Source organism: Geotrypetes seraphini, chromosome 14, assembly GCF_902459505.1.
Source record: "Geotrypetes seraphini chromosome 14, aGeoSer1.1, whole genome shotgun sequence".
Classification (NCBI taxonomy): Eukaryota; Metazoa; Chordata; class Amphibia; order Gymnophiona; family Dermophiidae; genus Geotrypetes; species Geotrypetes seraphini.
In genome coordinates this window covers 28,966,723-28,988,279 of record NC_047097.1, presented here as the reverse complement: position 1 = coordinate 28,988,279, position 21,557 = coordinate 28,966,723, and the positions used below count along the sequence as shown (strand labels likewise).

At 43.0% G+C, this 21,557-nt stretch overlaps 1 protein-coding gene across 1 annotated transcript in view; it reads left to right on the top strand.

The window, feature by feature from the left end:
• RLBP1 (retinaldehyde binding protein 1) overlaps positions 1 to 21,557 on the top strand; it is a 68,684-nt gene that overhangs the window by 16,455 nt on the left and 30,672 nt on the right. The window contains exons 4-7 of the mRNA XM_033921049.1: positions 3,973 to 4,013; positions 4,429 to 4,557; positions 5,347 to 5,551; positions 19,025 to 19,203. Of these exons, the coding sequence (XP_033776940.1) occupies positions 4,002 to 4,013; positions 4,429 to 4,557; positions 5,347 to 5,551; positions 19,025 to 19,203 (525 nt within the window). The 5' untranslated portion in view covers positions 3,973 to 4,001. The remainder of the gene's footprint in view (positions 1 to 3,972; positions 4,014 to 4,428; positions 4,558 to 5,346; positions 5,552 to 19,024; positions 19,204 to 21,557) is intronic.

Genomic DNA, 21,557 nt, shown 5'->3' with positions numbered 1-21,557 from the left:
AGAGCACTTTCCAACCTTTAGAAAAAGCCTAGTATCACCAAATTTTAAAACATCAACTCTTCATTTTCTTATCCTCTACTCTTGGATGTACCTTACCCCATCCATGGGAGTTGTCAAAAAGTCCAAATAGGATGGGAGAATCCTCAGTTGGGCCTACCTTGCCAGACCCTGCTTCAAATGATGTGAGCTACTGGAGGTAACAAAATGGTGGACCCCTATACAATAAAATACTGCAGTCTCAGTTTGAATCCTAGGAGGCATCTGAAAGGGCTGTTGGGGATCACTCTTACTTCATTTGGACTTTGGCAATTCCTAGGTATGGGATAGAATGTAGGGGTGGGAGCATATAGGAAGGTTCAGGGGGGCCTTGAATGATTGGAATTTGATGCTGATTGGGGTTTTTCAGTAGGAGATGGAGCTGGGCTGAGACTGATGGTTCATATCACTAATTAGTTTTGACTTCCAAATGAAATGAAACAGATTAGAAAACTGTTTTAAATGAGAGCTCTCCCCTAATGCACCTGACCTCATACTTGAAGGAGATGAATCATTAACTCTGGTTGGTTTATTTTCCTCTGTCACATAGTATAAATTCCATAGGGATTCATTCCAACTGACATTATCTGAATCAGGATAACACCAGCAAGTTTCATTTCATCTAGGATTCTCCATTTTGTGCCTGGAATAACACAGAATGCTGATAGTAAATTATTTGGCATCTGGAGAGTTAAATGACTGTGCAAAAGAAAATGCAACATGGAGTTTTCATTTACTTTTGTCTTTACTGAATGAAACTCTCTTTTCTTGGCATCCTTTACTGTATTTATTTATTGCTTGAACAATTCTAGCCTGACAATTCTCAGACTTAAAAGCAAAATTATATATAAAACAGTAAAAACTCAAAATAAAACACAAATCTCACGCAGTCAAATCTTCCCAATATTGCTGCCCAATTCTCACTGCTCATCATCCCCCAGATTCTATATGAAGGGGTGCTGAAAAGTTCTCAGCCCAACCAAACATCTTCCTAAATTTTGAACCTGTTTTTGCCACTGTAGCTGAAATGTGTTATCTTATTTCATTAAGTGCCAATTTGCAGAAACAAAATTCTATGTTTTGACATTGTTTCAGATCATTGATTGAACCATATCCATGTCATTTTCTCCTTAGTTGGGCTGAGAACTTTTCAGCACCCCCTCGTTATATGGTGCCCAAAATTGGGTGCTGATATTTGAGCACGGATTCAGGTTGGGCTGAGAACTAAATTGGGTAGCAAGCCAAGTAATGCCAATAATTGGGTGCTGATGGCTGCTATCAGCACTAATTTAGATTTGGGTTCATATCTTTACTACAAGCTGGATCCAAAGCTACCTCCAAAGATCCTAACAATAAACCAGATCTCTCAATGCTTGCACTAACACATCGCCTGACTGTCATAGTATTATGGAAGAACAATGCACACATTGGATTCAAGGACTTCAGAACACTAAAAGTTCAAAAACATCCCACAAACTCCCCATCTCAACGTTAGGTATCACTGGTAATAGCACATTCTCAAAAATTTCTGTTATCCCTAGAGAGAAAGTAAGAGGTGCCGGAACATTGGTGTCCCTCCCCCACCCTCTTCTCTGCCCCTGCTCCTTCACTGTCCCCCCTGCAGTGCGCATGTGCCCCTTCCCCCATATCTCTTTAACTTTCCCAGCATGAGCATCATCATCAAATAGCTGCCCATGTCGGAGTCGGCTCTTCCTCCTACGTCACTTCTTAGGCACAGGACCCAGAAGTGATGTTATAGGAAGAGCCGGCGTGAGCACCAGGTTGGAATTACTGCTCATGCCGGCAAAGAGCTAGAGGTATTGTGGGGGGGTGGGGAAGAATTGGGAAGGAGCGGTCGGTGGATGGAGAGGAGGAGGGATGTTGGCACCCCCACCAGAATAGCACTCAGGGTAGACTGCCCCTCCTTAGTACTCCACTGGTTAACCCCCCCCATGAACTTTCCTCAAAAAGAATTGTTCAAACTTGATACCTAGTTCAGTAAAAGCCAACACATGCCTTCAAATCATTAATACCCCACCACATCTTTTCCCATTATAGCAGTCTCACTCCTCCAAATAACCTGAAGTACAACATTGATTAATTACCTTCAAACCAAGACTCTGTAATACAGAGTACATCCAACTTCTCTTGTAACAGCGAGTCATAAATCAATAGTCTTATTTCTTGATTTTTGCAGTTGTCCAGGTCTCACCGTATCTGGGTAGGTAGAACCGACGTTTCAGCCATCATGCTGTGGCCATTATTGATCTAGCATTTACCTGTAATATATTCTGACGTGGAATCGATCTCTCAACATGTGGTACAGTTGAAACATATCTCCATTGGACAATCCCTCACACGCCTACAAACCAGAGTCAGATAATACGCCATAAAGTTCACAACTCATAATTACTAAAATTGCTGCCATAGTAATATACAGACACACTACAAGACAAATCTAAAGATTCTACATTGCTCCATATACACTTACAACTTCCCCCCAAACCCTTCCAAAGTCCACCCAAAGATGTTCTCTTAGTTGTGCTCCTTTTCATCCTGACAAAGTCAATATCTTCTCTCTGGTGTACGGTAATCCCGACAGTAAAGAACTTGGACACCCCTGTGATGTCACAGGGGGTGGGGCCAGAAATAATCTGTGCAGGCTCAGGAATGTTACCATGACCGTAGTAGCAGTAGGTAGTAAACACAATCCAGAGGATGAATGTCAAGATGTTGATAGCTGAGCAATAATATATCTCCGTCTAAAGGCAAGCTGGTGAATCATGCAAAACAACTGAAAACGCTCTTTGATCCTTTTCTGTTGTCAATCGTGGTAATTCCATTCTTGATTTCAAGGTCCAGCTTCTGGACCATTCACTTTTCATAGTAACAGAACTGATAGATCTATTAGATAGGCAAGGAGCTCCTAAATGACGACAAATACTTTGGATAGCTCTATGTCTGAGTTCATGAAAGTGTGGGACAGGTAGGTGGAATCTTTTAGGGAGAGAAGGAAATAGTGGATGTTCCAGATGGGCAGCCTGGATGGGCCATTTGGGCTTTATCTGCCATTGTGTTTCTCTGTTTCTACATTTCTCCATGTTAACTCTTCATCTGTGACGTGGGCATTATGTGCAGAGCTAAACTGATCCCTTGAAACAGTGGGATTATTTTGACCCCTTCTTTGCTTCTTGCTTTTCCTTTCATTAAAAGAATCCTCACACAAGGTAGATCTGAGACTATTAAATCACACAAAAGAGGTTCTGATTAATATACTCTGTTTCATTCCCATCTCTTGCACTGCATCTCAGAACGATTTGGATTTGGGTCTAATGTAGTGATTCTCAACTCAGTCCCCAGAGACACATCTAGCGCATCAGGTACATTTGTAGCACGGCCTCCATTGTATGTAAATCTGAGGCAGTGCACGCAAATTTATCTCATACATATTCATTGTGGATATCCCGAAAACCTTAGCTGCTAGTTATGTCTCAAAGTCTGGGTTAAGAACACCTGGTATAACCTAATATGAACTGGTAAAATGCACTGTCCTCTGCTTACCACTGCTCTTTTGGATTACTGGGTAGAGGATAACACTGTAACAAATTTTTCCCTGTCCCCGTAGGAACTCAATTTGCCCATCCTGTCCCCACAAATTTTGTCGCTGCCCCTGCCCCATTCCTGTAAGCTCTGCCTTAACTGCACAAGCCTCAAACACATGATTTTAAAGGGTTTGAGGCTTGTGCAGATGAAGACGGAGCTTGCAGGAATGGGGCAGGGACAGGAAAATAGCTCATGGGGACGGAATGGGAAAATGAGTTTCCGTGGGGACGGGGGAAAAAATTGTCCCTGTGTAATTCTCTATTACTGGGGTGCTTAAATTATGCTATGGAAGCACAGAGCTTCTCACCAGTTTGTTTCTCGTTTTCTTTGCAGCAGCTTTGTGTTGAAATACAGAGCGCACCATGTCTACTACTGTGAGTATTACATCAGATGTTTCCTCCATTCTTCATAAATTCTTTCATAGCAGAACTAAGGATTAGAAGAAGCTAGAGAACTTTGCTAGTTTGGAACTTTCTGGAAAACACTTATAGCTTTCAGAATATAAAAAAGTAAGTAGAAGGGAATTACTCCAAACAATCACATCTGTGGACTCAGTGTTCATATTCCATATATCCCAAAAATGAAGAAAATATGTGCAAAATAGGTCAGAAATCTCTGTAAAGCATGACTAGGAGCATAAGGTATAAAGTTTGGTCACGGAATTTGCTACAACTCCAATAACATCCTCAGAGTCCAGCCAAAGGGATTTCTTCAGATGCTCTTAACGAATAGGTATAAGAAATAAATGATTGCAGCGTCTTGTGCTTTTTTAAATTTTCCTCCGCTCAGGCTGGTACGTACCGCATCATTTCTGAGGAGGAACAGGCTTTACAAAGCAAGTTAGAACATCTTACCACAAAGGACCACGGGCCAGTGTTTGGGACATGTGAAAAAATTCCTCCTCATACACTCCAGAAGGTAAAGAAATCTGTTCCCAAGGATACCTACATATGAGTACCTAATCTGTCTATATTATATTGCAGAAGGAGAAGTGTGTGTGTGTGGTGGGAGTGGGGAAGATGTCTAGCTTCCAATAAATTCCACTGGCCAACACTCAGGGCTCCTTTTACAAAGGTGCACTAGGGCCTTAACAAGCAAAATAGCGCGCGTTAAATTCCCATGCGAGCTAGCCACTACCGCCTCCTTTTTAGGAGGTGGTAGATTTTCGCCTACCGCACGCTATAGCTAAAAACCCTAGCTCACCTTCGTAAAAGGAGCACTCATTATCCCATGACAAGCAGGCAGGTATTCTCACAAATGGGTGACGTCATCGACGGAGCCCGGATGCGGACGCCTCACAAGCAGACTTGCTTGAAGAAACTCGAAGTTTCGAGTCGCCCGCAATTTTGTGGCTTTATTAAAAGGATTCTAAGTTGGAAGAAAAACGTGTTAGTCTTGGGATATCTAGATCAGTGTTTCTCAACTCGGTCCTGAAGTTACCCCCTTGCTAGTCAAGTTTTCAGGATATCCACAATGAATATGCATAAACTTGGATTTGTATACACTGCCTCCATTGTATGCAAATTGGATATCCTGAAAACCTGACAGGACCGAGTTGAGAAACACTGCTATAGAACATCTACAAGAAAGAAATCAATGGGTGGCTGTGACTGAAAATCCGAAATATGCACAGTCTCATTACTATAAGGAAGCTGTTACACAAGGATGGTCAGAAGCTACTGTTAAAGATCAGAGTCTGTTCCTCAGGCAAAAGATGAACTGAATGAGACACAGAAGACCCGAGAGACAGCTATTAAGGAGCTGAGAGAGCTGGTTCAGGACCAGAGCGGCAAGGGGGAAGAACTCTGCAAAGCAGTGGCTGAGAAGGTAAAGGACCAAGAGGACAACTTCTTTCTAAGGTTCATCCGTGCTCGGAAATTTGATGTCAACAGGTCTTATGAACTCTTGAAAGGTGAGGTATTCAATTTCTCTTGGATTAATAAGTTTTTGGGTCTGAAAGTAAATTATTTGTATCGTTAGTTAGAATGGTGTCAGTTATGAGCAGGAGCTTAAGCTCCCCTGTCCCTTCACTAATACATTTAGGCCCTGATTCTATAAATCAGTAATTCCCAACCCTGTCCTGGAGGACCACCAGCCAGTCAGGTTTTCAAAACAGCCTTACTGAACATGTATGGGGCATATTTGCATGCCTGTCATCTGCACTATATGCAAATCTCATTCATGTATATTCATTAGGGCTATCCCGAAAACCCGACTGGCTGGTGGTCCTCCAGGACAGGGTTGGGAACCACTGCTATAAATGATGCTTAAAGTTAGGCACCTAGATTGGTGTGCCTAGCAGATCTAGGCACCTAACAACCCCCCTCTCCACCACCTTTTTACTAAGCAGTGGTAGAAGTTTCTAACGCAGCCCATGGCGCTAAATGCTCCAACACTCATAGAATTCTATGAGCATCAGAGAAGTGTCAAAGCATTTAGTGCTCCAGGCCAGTGGCTCCACAGGCCCTCTTCTTTGTGCCCCCACGCTCTTTCCGCACCCCCCACACTCCTCCTTGCCCCCTACTCTTTCCGTTGTGCTCTCCCTCCCGTACCTCTTAATCTTCTCCAGCACAAGTGGCTTCTGGATGCATGCTCCTCGAGCCAGCGTTGGATTCCCTCTGACATCACTTCTTGGCCCCGTGACCTTAAAGTGATTCAGAGGGGAACAAGGCTGGTGTGAGCAACAGGCAGAAGTTGCTTGTGCTAGTAAAGTTAATACGGAAGTACAGAGTGAGGGGGGAGGGATGGCGTGAGGGTGGCAGGGCGAGGCAGACAGGTGTCAGTGCCCCTACTGACTTGGCGCCCGAGGCGGTCCACCCCGCATCCCCCTTGCTACGCCACTGCTCCAGGCGGCTTAGTAAAAGGAGGGGTTAATTTTCTTAATTGACATAGTCGGCACTGATAGTTGAAAGCACTATTAAAAACCAATGTATCTTAGCACATGGGTAACAGATATGTGGGGGTGGGGAGGGAAATGTATATCATATGGAATTAGGAATATTGATAAAAAGGGGGGTATTTATTTTATCTTACAAGATTATTTGTTTGTAAATACAAGTGATATGTGAAAATTGTTTGTATTATGTTTAATTCACTTGTTGTAAGAATTCAAAATGAATAAATAAATAATATAAAAAAAAAAAACCAATGTAAAAAATTTATTAGCTAGTAGGCAACTAAATCAGTACTCCAAGGTGCTTACTAATTAGTAGGCATGGTTAGGGGTGGATTTGGGGCAGATTTTGAACATGGTTTGACTTAGGTGCATTTATTTAGGCCAAGAAAATCTGGTCTAAATGGCAGTGTGCCTAAGGATTCAATGGCTACTGGCACAAGACTGCTTAGACACGATTCTACAAACAGCGCCCAGCGGATGATTGAAAACTGCGCTCAATGGCATCTACAAATTAGGCATCATTTATAGAATCAGAGCCTCAAAATCCCTGATATCTGTTCTTGGGAATCTCTTGGGTAGAAAAGGACATTTTATATTGTATTGTGACGTAGAGGGTCGTTTTCAAAACATATGTCTAAGTCCAATTTGGACGTATGGTGCTAGACGTCCAAAGTTGGCAGTAAGGAAATGCCTATTTTCGAAAGGCAAGCCACCATACGTCTAGAAATATTTTATTTTGAAAATCTTCTATCTGGACATCCAGACCATTGAGATGCCCAGACTGCCAGGATGCCTTATCTTTATACCACATTTTCAACCAAAATTTTGTCCCAAGTCTCAAACATCAGAACAGGACCATTTGAACATGAGAGGGGCCATTCCTGTAATGGACTGGCCACCCAGACCTGGCAACAAAGCAGTGGGGCACCTTAGAGGGCACTGCCGTGAACTTCACATAAAGGGTGTCAGGTAAACATCTCACCAGAACTCCCTTATGGGGTATGGTGAGACCCCCAAAACCCACTATATCTACCTGTCTACAACCTCGATAGCTTTTACGGCTGCAGGTGGCACCTACATGGCAGCAGAGTAGTGTTTTGGGGGGGTTTGGTGGGCTCACATTTTCCACCATGAATGTAATAGTTAGAGTGGCTTATGGGACTAGCTACTCTTTTCTATGGTTCAATAGCCCACCTACCCAGACTATTTTAGACACCTGTATGCAGCTCTACTAGGCTTTCCTATACCAGGTGCTGATGTTCTGGAGACAGGTATGTACGTTTGCAATCTGATCTTTGTGGGTATGAGGGGTCAGTGAGCACTGGTGTCAGTGGTGGTGTCTTACCTTGATGCATGCAGTGGTTATCTGGTCAGTTTGGGCACCTTTGTAGTACTTAAACCCTTCTAAAACAGGTCTAGTTCCAAACATATAAGTTCCATCCAGGATGTATTGCAAAATGTTTGATTATCACTGCAAGACGTTCATGTCTAACCCGCCCTTGAGACCACCCATAACACGCCTCCACCACGCCCATCTCATGCTCTGAATGTACAGAGGCTGGAACACCTTGCTAGACATACAGAAAGATGGTATGGATTATCAGCACTTGGACGTCCTGGTGATTAGGACATCCAGGTGCCGATTTAGGATGTTTTTAGGATGTCTGTGTTTCTGGATTATTAGCCTGATAATACCTATTATGAGTTAGGACACAACTTAAATTAATCTTTGACCAAAACTACAGCCGTATTAACTTTCTTATTAAATGAAAGGTTAGTATTGCAACCTATGACTCTATCCTATAGATGAATTAATTATTCTGATTATTCATAAAATGTGACACTGGAAAATACGTGCTCCATAGAATTGCTGTTCCTACAGATCACTGTTTGTTTACAGTCTGGTTACATTCACTCCACTAGTGCACTGCGATACTCAAGAAAACAGAAGGGAGGTGGGACTGGAACCAATGAGGGTAACTCGAAAGAACAAGCATGCCGTAAGTACAAATAAAAAAGCCAAAAACAGAAAACTATTGCTGTTGGGGGATTCCATCATCAGAGGCATTAACCTTGGTACACAAGGCGAGGAGACCAAAATAGTGAAATGTCTTCCAGGATCCTCAGCTACCAGGAGTTCCAGGCAAATACAGACTATAATTAATGAAGAAACTAAGGATTTTAACACTGATGTTGTTATCCATATGGGAACAAATGACTTGGCCAACAACTCCACACTTACAGCGCTGAAAGCTTTTTGGAAGCTTAGTGACGGCTTGAAACCTTTTGTAAAGACTGTAGCTTTTTCAGAAATACTGCCTGAAAAACATATGGAAAGGGAGAGCAAAGAGTAAAAAACACAGAGAACTTTAATAGATAGCTCAAAGCCTGGTGTCATCAAGAAGGCTTTAGGTACACATGAGGATGGGGAAATATGTGGAAAGCTAAGAAGCTATATTGCACTGAGGGGCTACATATTACTACAGCAGGAAAAATAATCCTTGCGGAGAAATTTAGACAATATGTTTCTAGGCATTTAAATTAGAAGGTGGGGGTGGTGTATGTATGAAGGACAATTAGAGACCACCCCCGACAAAAGAAAAGATGTGATGGTAGTAAAGATTGCCACGTAAACAATATCAGCAACTCACTTCTTAGCATTGCAACAGAAAGTGAAACGAAACAAAAATCTATATGAAAAAGGAGATTACCGATGAAAAATAGCTGGAAAGTGATGACGACAAATGCTTGCAGTCTAAGCAACAAAGTTTATGATCTGCAAGCCCTGATGTTAGAGGCAGATCTGGATATTGTCGCTATCACAGAGACGTGGTTCACTGAATCGCATGGATGGGATGTAAACAAACCTGGATATAATCTTTTTAGGAAGGACAGAGATGGTCAAAAAGGTGGAAGAGTAGCAACCGAAATGCAAGGGATCTGGGGAGAGGAAGAAGTGATATGGATCACTCTGAAAAGAGAAGACGGAACTTCTATCTACGTGTGTATAGTCTACAGACCTCCGACTCAATCGCAGTAAATTGATAAGGTTCTGATTGTGGATATCCAAAAGTTTGGAAGGAAAGAGGAGGTGCTGCTGTTGGGAAATTTCAACCTGCTGGATGAAGACTGGAATGTTCCGTCTGCGGAATCGGAAAGAAGTAGCGAAATTGTGGATGCCTTTCAAGAGGCTCTGCTCAGACAAATGCTGACGGAACCCACGAGGGAAAAAGCGATATTGGATCTGATCCTCACAAATGGAGAGAGTATCGCTAATGTTGGAGTGGGTGCTCACCTGGGAAGTAGCGATCATCAAATGGTTTGGTTTGATATAACGGTTAAAGTGGAGGGTGGCCGCACGATACTAAAAATCCTAGATTTCAAATATATGGACTTCCATAAAATGGGAGAATACCTGAAGAAAGAGCTGTTAGGATGGGAGGACATAAGAGAAGTGGAAAGACAGTGGTCTAAGCTGAAAGCAATAAAAATGGCTACGGACCTTTATGTGAAGAAAATAAATAAAAACAAGAGAAAAAGGAAACCAATATGGTTCTCCAAACTAGTGGCAGAGAAAATAAAGGCAAAAGAGTTGGCGTTCGTGAAATATAAAAAAAAACCAAGAAGAAAAGTGCAGAAAGGACTACAGGGTGAAACTGAAAGAAGCCAAGAGAGAGATACATCTGGTGAAAGCGCAGGCGGAAGAACAAATGGCTAAAAATGTAAAAAAGGGAGACAAAAAATTTTTCATATATATTAGTGAAAGGAGAAAGATGGAAAATGGAATTGCTAAACTAAAAGATGCTGGGAACCGATATGTGGAGAGTGATGAGGAAAAAGCAAACGTGCTAAACAAATACAGTATTCCCTCGATATTCGCAAATATGGTTTTTAGCAAGGGAAACAGGAGAGGGCAGCTGGAGTGCTGGCGAGTGAAGGAAATCACTCGCGGTATACTCCTGCTGCCCGGTCATTTGCGGTCGGGAAATACCGCGAATCACCGGGACCACAAATTCGCGGGGGAGCACTGCACTTCTGTTTTGTATTCATAGAAGAAAATCCTGGAGAAGGACCAAGATTGTCTGGCAAAATAACTTGAGAAAATTGAGTAGATTCAGCGCCATACACGAAGGAGAATGTTTATGAACAACTTGAAAAACTGAAGGTGGAAAAGCTAAGGGACCGGATGGGATCCATTCCAGAATACTGAGGGAGCTCAGAGAGGTTCTGGCGGGTCCTATTAAAGACTTGTTCAACAAATCTCTGGAGACGGGAGTGGTTCCTGGGGATTGGAGGACTACGGATGTGATCCCTATTCACAAAAGTGGTCACAGGGATGAAGCGGGAAACTACAGGCCGGTGAGCCTCACTTTGGTTGTTGGAAAAATAATGGAAGTGTTGGTGAAAGAAAGGATAGTGTACTTCCTTGAATCTAATGGGTTACACGATCCGAGGCAACATAGCTTTACAAAAGGTACATCGTGCCAAATGAACCTGATTGAATTTTCTGATTGGTGACCGGAGAGCTGGATCGAGGACATATGCTAGATATAATTTACATAGTAACATAGTAGATGACGGCAGATAAAGACCCGAATGGTCCATCCAGTCTGCCCAACCTGATTCAATTTAAATTTTTTTTTTTAAATTTTTTTCTTCTTAGCTATTTCTGGGCAAGAATCCAAAGCTTTACCCGGTACTGTGCTTGGGTTCCAACTGCTGAAATTTCTGTTAAGACTTACTCCAGCCCATCTACACCCTCCCAGCCATTGAAGCCCTCCCCTCCCCTCCACCAAACAGCCATACACAGACACAGACCATGCAAGTCTGCCCAGTAACTGGCCTCGTTCAATATTTAATATTATTTTCTGATTCTAAATCTTCTGTGTTTATCCCATACTTCTTTGAACTCAGTCACAGTTTTACTCTCCACCACCTCTCTCGGGAGCGCATTCCAGGCATCCACTACCCTCTCCGTAAAGTAGAATTTCCTAACATTGCCCCTGAATCTACCACCTCTGAACCTCAAATTATGTCCTCTGGTTTTACCATTTTCCTTTCTCTGGAAAAGATTTTGTTCTACGTTAATACCCGTCAAGTATTTGAACGTCTGAATCATATCTCCCCTGTCTCTCCTAGAGTATACATATTCAGGGCTTCCAGTCTCTCCTCATACGTCTTCTGGCGCAAGCCTCCTATAATTTTCGTCGCCCTCCTCTGGACCGCCTCAAGTTTTCTTACGTCTTTCGCCAGATATGGTCTCCAAAACTGAACACAATACTCCAAGTGGGGCCTCACCAATGACCTGTACAGGGGCATCAACACCTTCTTCTTTCTACTGACTACGCCTCTCTTTATACAGCCCAGCATCCTTCTGGCAGCAGCCACTGCCTTGTCATACTGTTTTTTCGCCTTTAGATCTTCGGACACTATAACCCCAAGGTCCCTCTCCCCGTCTGTGCATCAGCTTCTCTCCTCCTCCTTCCTATTATTAATCCCCAAATGCATTACTCTGCATTTCTTTGCATTGAATTTTAGTTGCCAGGCATTAGACCATTCCTCTAACTTTTGCAGATCCTTTTTCATATTTTCCACTCCCTCTTCGGTGTCTACTCTGTTACAAATCTTGTTATCATCTGTAAAAAGGCACACTTTTCCTTCTAACCCTTCAGCAATGTCACTCACAAACATATTGAACAGGATTGGCCCCAGCACCGAACCCTGAGGGACTCCACTAGTCACCTTTCCTTCCTTCGAGCGACTTCCATTAACCACCACCCTCTGGCGTCTGTCCGACAGCCAGTTTCTGACCCAGTTCACCACTTTGGGTCCTAACTTCAGCCCTTCAGGTTTGTTCAACAGCCTCCTATGAGGAACTGTATCAAAGGCTTTGCTGAAATCCAAGTAAATTACATCTAGCATATGTCCTCGATCTAGCTCTCTGGTCACCCAATCAAAAAATTCAATCAGGTTCGTTTGGCACGATTTACCTTTTGTAAAGCCATGTTGCCTCGGATCCTGTAACCCATTAGATTCAAGGAAGTACACTATCCTTTCTTTCAGCAACACTTTCATTATTTTTCCAACAACTGAAGTGAGGCTCACCTGTAGTTTCCTGCATCATCCCTGTGACCACTTTTATGAATAGGGACCACATCCGCTCTCCTCCAATCCCCAGGAATCACTCCCGTCTCAAGAGATTTGTTGAACAAGTCTTTAATAGGACTCGCCAGAACCTCTCTGAGCTCCTTTAGTATCCTGGGATGGATCCCGTCTGGTCCCATCGCTTTGTCCACCTTCAGTTTTTCAAGTTGCTCATAAACACCCTCCTCCGTGAACGGCGCATAATCTACTCCATTTTCTCGTGTAACTTTGCCAGACAATCTCGGTCCTTCTCCAGGATTTTCTTCTGTGAACACAGAACAGAAGTATTTGTTTAGCACATTTGCTTTCTCCTCATCACTCTCCACATATTTGTTCCCAGCATCTTTTAGCCTAGCAATTCCATTTTTTATCTTCCTCCTTTCACTAATATATCTGAAAAAATTTTTATCTCCCTTTTTTACATTTTTAGCCATTTGTTCTTCCGCCTGTGCCTTCGCCAAACGTATCTCTCTCTTGGCTTCTTTCAGTTTCACCCTGTAGTCCTTTCTGCTCTCCTCTTCTTGGGTTTTTTTATATTTCATGAACGCCAACTCTTTCACCTTTATTTTCTCAGCCACTAGGTTGGAGAACCATATCGGCTTCCTTTATCTCTTGTTTTTATTGATTTTCTTCAAATAAAGGTCCGTAGCCATTTTTATCGCTCCTTTCAGCTTAGACCACTATCTTTCCACTTCTCTTATATCCTCCCGTCCTAACAGCTCTTTCTTCAGGTACTTTCCCATTGCATTAAAGTCCGTACGTTTGAAATCTAGGACTTTAAGTATCGTGCGGCCGCTCTCCACTTTAGCCGTTATATCAAACCAAACCGTTTGATGATCGCTACTTCCCAGGTGAGCACCCACTCGAACATTAGAGATACTCTCTCCATTTGTGAGGACCAGATCCAATATCGCTTTTTCCCTTGTGGGTTCCGTCACCATTTGTCTGAGCAGAGCCTCTTGAAAGGCATCCACAATCTGCCTACTTCTTTCCGATTCCGCAGATGGAACATTCCAGTCCGCATCCGGCAGGTTGAAATCTCCCAACAGCAGAACCTCCTCTTTCCTTCCAAACTTTTGGATATCCACAATCAGATCCTTATCAATTTGCTGCGATTGAGTCGGAGGTCTGTAGACTACACCCACGTAGATAGAAGTTCCATCTTCTCTTTTCAGAGCAATCCATATCGCTTCTTCCTCTCCCCAGGTCCCTTGCATTTCGGTTGCTTGGATATTGATCTTTACAAAGAGAGCTACTCCTCCACCTTTATGACCATCTCTGTCCTTCCTAAAAAGATTATATCCCGGTATGTTTGCATCCCAACCATGTGATTCACTGAACCATGTCTCTGTGATAGCAACAATATCTAGATCTACCTCTAACATCAGGGCTTGCAGATCATGAACTTTGTTGCTTAGACTGCGAGCATTTGTGGTCATCGCTTTCCAGCTATTTTTCAGCGATAATCTTCTTTTTCGTATGGATTTTTGTGTCGTTTCACTTTCCGTTGCAATACTAAGAAATGAGTTGCTGATATTGCTTATGTTGCAGCCTTTACTACTATCACATCTTTTCTTTTGCCGGGGGTGGTCTCTATAATTGTCCTTCGTACATACACCATCCCCACCTTCTAGTTTAAATGCCTAGAAAAATATTGTCTAAATTTCTCTGCAAGGTTTCTTTTTCCTGCTGTAGTAATATGTAGCCCATCAGTGCAATATAGTTTCTTGTCCTTCTTTTTTTTTTTTTTTTTTTTTTCCCCATTATATTTTTATTTTCAAATTTTACAAAAAGTGTACATAATAATAAAATACATTTGATAAATGCATGGTATCACTTTTATATCTAACACAATGTATGTCTAAATTTGATTTTCCCCTTCACCCTCCCCCCACCCTTTCATTGCCCCGATATAATATTTTCAAATTTTATAAAAGTATACAACATATTAGAATACAATTGATAACTATTCAATAACATATTTATATCTAATATAATATATTCTGGATAAATTTTATTCATTTTCCCTCCCCCCACCCTTCTATTATTTTTTTTATCATTTGTTACATTTTGTATCATATATTATAATATATTATATATAAATTGTTTTCCTTACCCCCCCTATATGTGTGTCATAAAAAAAAAAAAAAAAAAAAATCTCTAAAAGAAGAGAAGAAGAAAAAGTATTCTATTATTTAATCATTACAGTATTTTGTCAATGGCCCCCATATTTTTATAAATTTATTATATGTCCCCTTTTGTATTGCTATTGTTCTTTCCATTTTAAAAACATGGCATATTGTATTCCACCAAAATGTGTAGTTTAGGTTGTTGTAATTTTTCCAATTGTTAGTTATATGTTGAATGGCAACCCCTGTCATAATTAATAAAAGTTTATTATTTTCTGGTGAAATTTGACTTTTTTTTCTCATCATTGTTCCAAATAAAATTGTATTTCCCCATCCTCCTATGTACCTGAAGCCTTCTTGATGACACCAGGCTCTGAGCCATCTATTAAAGTCCTCTGTGTTTTTCGCTCTTTGCTCTCCCTTTCCATATGCAGGCAGTATTTCAGAAAAAGCTAAAGTCTTTACAAAAGGTTTCACGCCCTCACCAAGCTCCCGAAAAGCTTTCTGTGCTGCAAGTGTGGAGTTGTTGGCCAGGTCATTTGTTCCCAGATGGATAACAACATCAGTGTTAAAATCCTTAGTTTCTTCCTTAATTATAGTCTGTATTTGCCTGGAACTCCTGGTAGCTGAGGATCCTGGAAGACATTTCAGTATTTTGGTCTCCTCGCCCTGTGTTCCAAGGTTAATGCCTCTGATGATGGAATCCCCCAACAGTAATAGTTTTCTGTTTTGGGCTTTTTTATTTGTACTTACGGCATGCTTGTTCTCTTGAGTTACCTTCATTGGTTCCAGTCCCACCTCCCTTCTGTTTTCTTGAGTATCGCAGTGCACTAGTGGAGCGAAGGAATTCTGTAGAGGTAATATTAATGAAGGTGGATGTTTCTGTGTTACATGTCGCAGTCTTCCTGAGCCTACTGTGGCCCATTTATTCCTGGGCTATTTTATTCTTTGAGGTAGAGGTGGTAAGTTGGTATGATTTTGTGGAGTGATGGAAGCTGCTTTAATTGTATTCAATTCCCGTTTAAGTTTGCAGAGCTCCTCCTTAATACTGGCAAGTTGAAGACAGATGGGGCAAGCCTTAAGCCTCCAAATAGTATGTCTTGGAATTAAAGCACCACAGTGATTGCATAGAATAAAGGTCATCTTGATTGGTTGGGAAGTGACTTGATTTGAGTAGTCCTGATTATATGGGTCTCTATATATGAATAGAGGTCCCTGAGGTTGGTGGGACTATAAGTCTTACCCTTATTCCTATGAAGGGAAAGAGGAAATAAGATTTAACAGAGGAAAGAGAAGGGTTTATTTTTTGTGTTTTTTTATATATATATATATTTTTTTAGTAAGAAACAGAGAGGAGAAGAGATATTAAGCAGATATAATTACTTAGATTTCAGCAAAGCATTTGATACGGTTCCTCATAGGAGGCTCTTGAACAAACTTGAAGAACTGAAGTTAGGACCCAAAGTGGTGAACTGGATTAGATACTGGCTGTCGGACAGATGCCAGAGGGTGGTGGTTAATGGAAGTCGCTCAGAGGAAGGAAAGGTGAATAGTGAAGTCCCTCAAGGTTCGATGCTGGGGCTGATCCTGTTCAATATGTTTGTGAGTGACATTGCTGAAGGATTAGAAGGAAAAGTGTGCCTTTTTAACAGAGTAGACACCGAAGAGGGAGTGGGAAATATGAAAAAGGATCTGCAAAAGTTAGAGGAATGGTCTAATGCCTGGCAACTAAAATTCAATGCAAAGAAATGCAGAGTAATGCATTTGGGGATTAATAATCGGAAGGAACCGTATATGCTGGGAGCTGAAAAGCTGATATGCACGGACGGGGAGAGGGACCTTGGGGTGATAGTGTCCAAAGATCTAAAGGCGAAAAAACAGTGTGACAAGGCAGTGGCTGCTGCCAGAAGGATGCTGGGCTGTATAAAGAGAGGCATAGCCAGTAGAAGGAAGAAGGTGTTGATGCCCCTGTACAGGTCATTGGTGAGGCCCCACTTGGAGTATTGTGTTCTGTTTTGGAGACCGTATCTGGTGAAGGACGTAAGAAGACTTGAGGCGGTCCAGAGGAGGGCGACGAAAACGATAGGAGGCTTGTGCCAGAAGACGTATGAGGAGAGACTGGAAGCCCTGAATATGTATACCCTAGAGGAAAGAAGGGACAGGGGAGATATGATTCAGACGTTCAAATACTTGAAAGGTATTAACGTATACCAAAATCTTTTCCAGAGAAAGGAAAATGGTAAAACCAGAGGACATAATTTGTGGTTGAGGAGTGGTAGATTCAAGAGCAATGTTAGGAAATTCTACTTTACGGAGAGGGTGGTGGATGCCTGGAATGCGCTCCCCGAGAGAGGTGGTGGAGAGGAAAAGAGTGACGGAGTTCAAAGAAGCGTGGGATGAACACAGAGGATCTAGAACAAGGATGCCAACACTTTTTTGGCTTGCGAGCTACTTTTAAAATGACCAAGTCAAAATGATCTACCAACAATAAAAATACTAAACATATACCCCCTCTTTTACTACGGTGCGCTAGCTGATTTAGTGCGCACTAAGTGCTATTGCGCCCATTATATTCTATGGGCGCGTTAGCATTTAGCGTGCACTAAATCAGCTAGTGCACCTTAGTAAAAGACACCCCCCACACCATATTTATATTTTTATATATATATATATATATATATATACACACACACATATATACATACACACTGAGTAGAAACATAGAAAGATGACGGCAGAAAAGGGCCACAGCCCATCAAGTCTGCCCACTCTATTGACCCACCCCATTAATTCTGAATGCTAATGACCTAGTTCCTTAACTCGACCCTCGTCGAGTGCACCTTTGAGTGCACCTCTTCTGTCCTCCAGACCTAATTCCACTTCCCAACCAACATCTCTCTCTGTCTTTCCAGGAGTCCAGCATTTCTTCCTCTCTCCTCCACCCCTATTGGCAACATGTCTCCCTCCTCTGTTCTGATCTTGCATCTCTCTGTTCTTCCTCAGGGTCTCTCCCCCTCTGTCTCTTCTGTCTGCACATCCCATAGTCCAACATCTGCCCCCCTCTCTTCTGCCTCCCCTTTGTTTCAGGTTTCTCCCTCTCTTCCTACTGCTAACATTTTGAGTCCTCCTACCTTTGGTCCAGGTCTTTGTCCCTCTCACTCTCTTTGTCTTCCCCCTCCCCAGGACCTGGCATCTGTCTCTCCTCGGTTCAGAATGTTTCCCCTCTCTAACCCCTCTAGTAGTCCAGGATCTGCCTTGTCTTTCCCCTCCCTTTTGGTTCAAGGCTGCTTTCCCACCCCTCCTCACAGTCCTTTTGTCTCTTCCCCCTCCCCGATCCAGCATCTCTAAGGCAATCCCCCCTCCCACTGTGTTCCTCGCGACGGGCACAATTTTACCCCGACGTGCGGAGCCTTACCTCCGCTGCTTCCCTGCACACAGTGACTGTCAGGTCAGTTCTCCCCTCCATTCTTCCTTCTGGGCCTACCACAGTTGAAAGTTAATTATGGCAGCCTGCAGAGCAAACCTAGCAGGCTGCTGTCAGTTTCTGTAGCACGTTCCCTCTGCCGCGGTCCCGCACCTCCTCTGACGTCGGGGGCGGGACTGCAGCAGAGAGAATGTGCTACAAAGGCTGACGGCAGCCTGCTACGTTCGCTCTGCAGGCTGCCGTAATTACAGTACTTTTAAAGGTGAGAAAGTGACTGGGGGAATTCTAGGGAGAACACTGGCTCTGCGATCTACCAGCGATGCCTTTGAGATCGACCAGTAGATCGCAATCAACATTTTGGGTACCCCTGATCTAGAATAAGAAAATAATAGTAAATATTGAACCAAGGCCAGTACTGGACAGACTTGCACGGTATGTGTCTGTATATGGCCTTTTGATTGAGGATGGGCTGGGGAGGGGTTCAATGGCTGGGAGGGTGTAGATGGGCTGGAGTGAGTTTTGATGGTGATTTCGGCAGTTGGAACCCAATTACAGTACCTGGTAGAGCTTTGGATTCTTGCCCAGAAATAGACCAGGATAGGCCAATGCATGTGATCCTTCCATCGTAACTGTCAGAGATCATAGAGATGTCATCCAACCTCCTGAAATCCTTCATCTGTGTTTCTATTTCTTTAGACAAACTTTGAATACTTCCTCTTGTTTCCTAGCATTCTGAATGTTATTTGTCTTCCTTGCTGTTTTCTAACCATTTGCCTCTAATTGACCCTTAAGGTTATGTCCACTTCCGCCAACAGTATCCAGAGCTCTTTGAGAACATTCATACAGAGGCTGTGCGTAGCACGATTGAAGCTGGATACCCCGGTGTTGCATCCAGTCGAGACAAGTTTGGCCGGGTGATCCTCCTCTTTGACATTGAGAATTGGAACTATGAAGAGATCACGTTTGATGAGGTGGGTCACTTGTTTGTTCTCTTCACTTCGTATGTCATTAAGGTGTCGATGTAAATAGCTTGGTTTCAGCTTCACCAGGCCCCTCCATTTCTGTCCTTTCTGAGTTAATGTATAGATGTGATCAGGGAAATGGCGATGTGGTGGTGTGACAGAAAAATGTGGTTTAATGTGCCTAATATAATGTAGGAGTGTACTTAATATATGGGCTATTTTTCTAAAGGCCCTAATGTGTACTTAGCACGTGAAAAATGGGCTACTGCAAAACACATTAAAGTGTTTTTGTCGTATTTTGCCTGTTGTGTGTGCTAAGCATTCATAAACTATTTTTTTTTTTATAGTACCGTATTTGCCGGCGTATAGGACGACTGGGCGTATAAGACGACCCCCCAACTTTCAGTTAAAAAATAGAGTTTTGTGTTATACTCGCCGTATAAGACGACCCCTTCTTCCGCACACCTTCTCTACCGCCCCGGGTGCAGCACAGCCGGCCAGGTTCCCTTACTTTTGTGGCACTTCCCCGACCGACCGACAACAGCCCCGGTCCGACAAACCTCCCTGCCCTTAACCGCGAATCTAAATTACCTTCTTACAGCTGCTGTAAGAAGGTATTTAGATTCGCAGCTACAGGGCAGGGAGGATTGTCGGACCCGGGCTGTTATCAGTCGGTTGGGGAAGTGCCACAAAAGTAAGGGAACCTGGCCGGCTGTGCTGCAACCGGGGCGGGGCGGCCGCCCCTCGAACCGCGAGGCTACTCTCCTTTTCCTTACCTGCCATGCCTGCAGCACAGAGCCGAACGGAAGTCTTCCCGACGTCAGCGCTGACGTCGGAGGGAGGGAGGGCTTTGTTTAAGCCCTCCCTCCCCTCCGACGTCAGCGCTGACGTCGGGAAGACTTCCGTTCGGCTCTGTGCTGCAAGCAGAGAAGGTAGGGAGAAGAAGAGCCGCGCGACTGAGTACATCCAGCCCCGCAAGTAAGGGCATGTAAACTGTACCCGGCGTATAAGACGACCCCCGACTTTGGGGAGGATTTTAAGGTACTAAAAAGTCGTCTTATACGCCGGCAAATACGGTATTTTTAGGCAGGGTGTGTCATGTGAAGAACAGGTTTGAAAACATTAACCAGCTAGCGTGTTCTCGTTACTGTGCTCTAACTTGCCAACAATGAGTTAATGCAGGAGCCTAAATAGGAGGCGGTAAGTGCTCCCGCATTAATATTTTGCAAGTCCCATGCGCTATTGGAAAAATGAGGACAAGACCTGAAAAAAAAGCACTAAGTCCCCTTTTTACAAATCAACAGAAGCGGTGTTTAGCGCAGGCGAGTGCACTGAATGTTCTGCGCTGCTCCCGACGCTCATAGGAACTCTATGAATGTTGGAAGCAGCACAGAGCATTCAATGCACTGACCTGCACTAAAACTGCTTTTGCGATTTTGTAAAAGGGTGTGGGGGGGGGTGTGTGTGGTAAATCTGCTGCATTAAATCTTGGCTTGTGAAGCAGAAAAATCCCATGCAAAGATGCTCTAAGCCCAGATTTTTTTTTGAAATATAGTTTTATTAGAGTTTACAAAAAACCAGAATGCCAAATAATACAAATCCAAAAAACATACTCATCTAAACAATCCCCCCCACAACCCCCCATCCCAAAAATAACCCCCCCCCCAGCAAAAAAAATCTCTTAATGTGGTCGTCGTCTCCAATGAACATATGAATCCCATATTTTAGAATAATTCTGCAAGGTGTTATGTAAATTGCAAGGTGTTATGCAATTGTAAATAGTCTAAACGAGAATAGAGAGTGAGAAGGCTCGGAATAACAGGAGTGCGCCAACTAAGCCCAGATTTTAATGTTGTTTAGTACTTAGTCATGGGTAATTTGTACTAGATAATGACATGAGAACAAATTTTTCCCTGTCCCTGCAGGAACTCAAATTTCCCATCCCTGCCCCATTCCTGCAAGCTCTGTCTTCATCTGCACAACCCTCAAAACTTTAAAATCATAAGTGTTTGAGGCTTGTGCGGTTAAGGTAGAGCTTACAGGGATGGGACAGGGGCAGCGACAGAACTCACAGGAACAGGATAGGGAAATTGAGTTCCTGCGGGGACGGGGACAAATTTGTCCCCGTGTCATTCTCTACTTTGTACCTACAGGTCTGCAAGCTAATCTTCAAAGGGAAACTTGCCATGGTAGGTTGTGATGAGTAAATATGTTCCCACAAAGTTTGCAGATGCATGCATGCTCATTGCTCCCCTTCAGACATATACACATATCTTGCAAAGCAAGCCCCCAGTTGCTCCTTTTCCCAGTAGGGAAGATTCATATGATGGCCACGGCATGCATACTTTTCTCTGTGGTTTGGG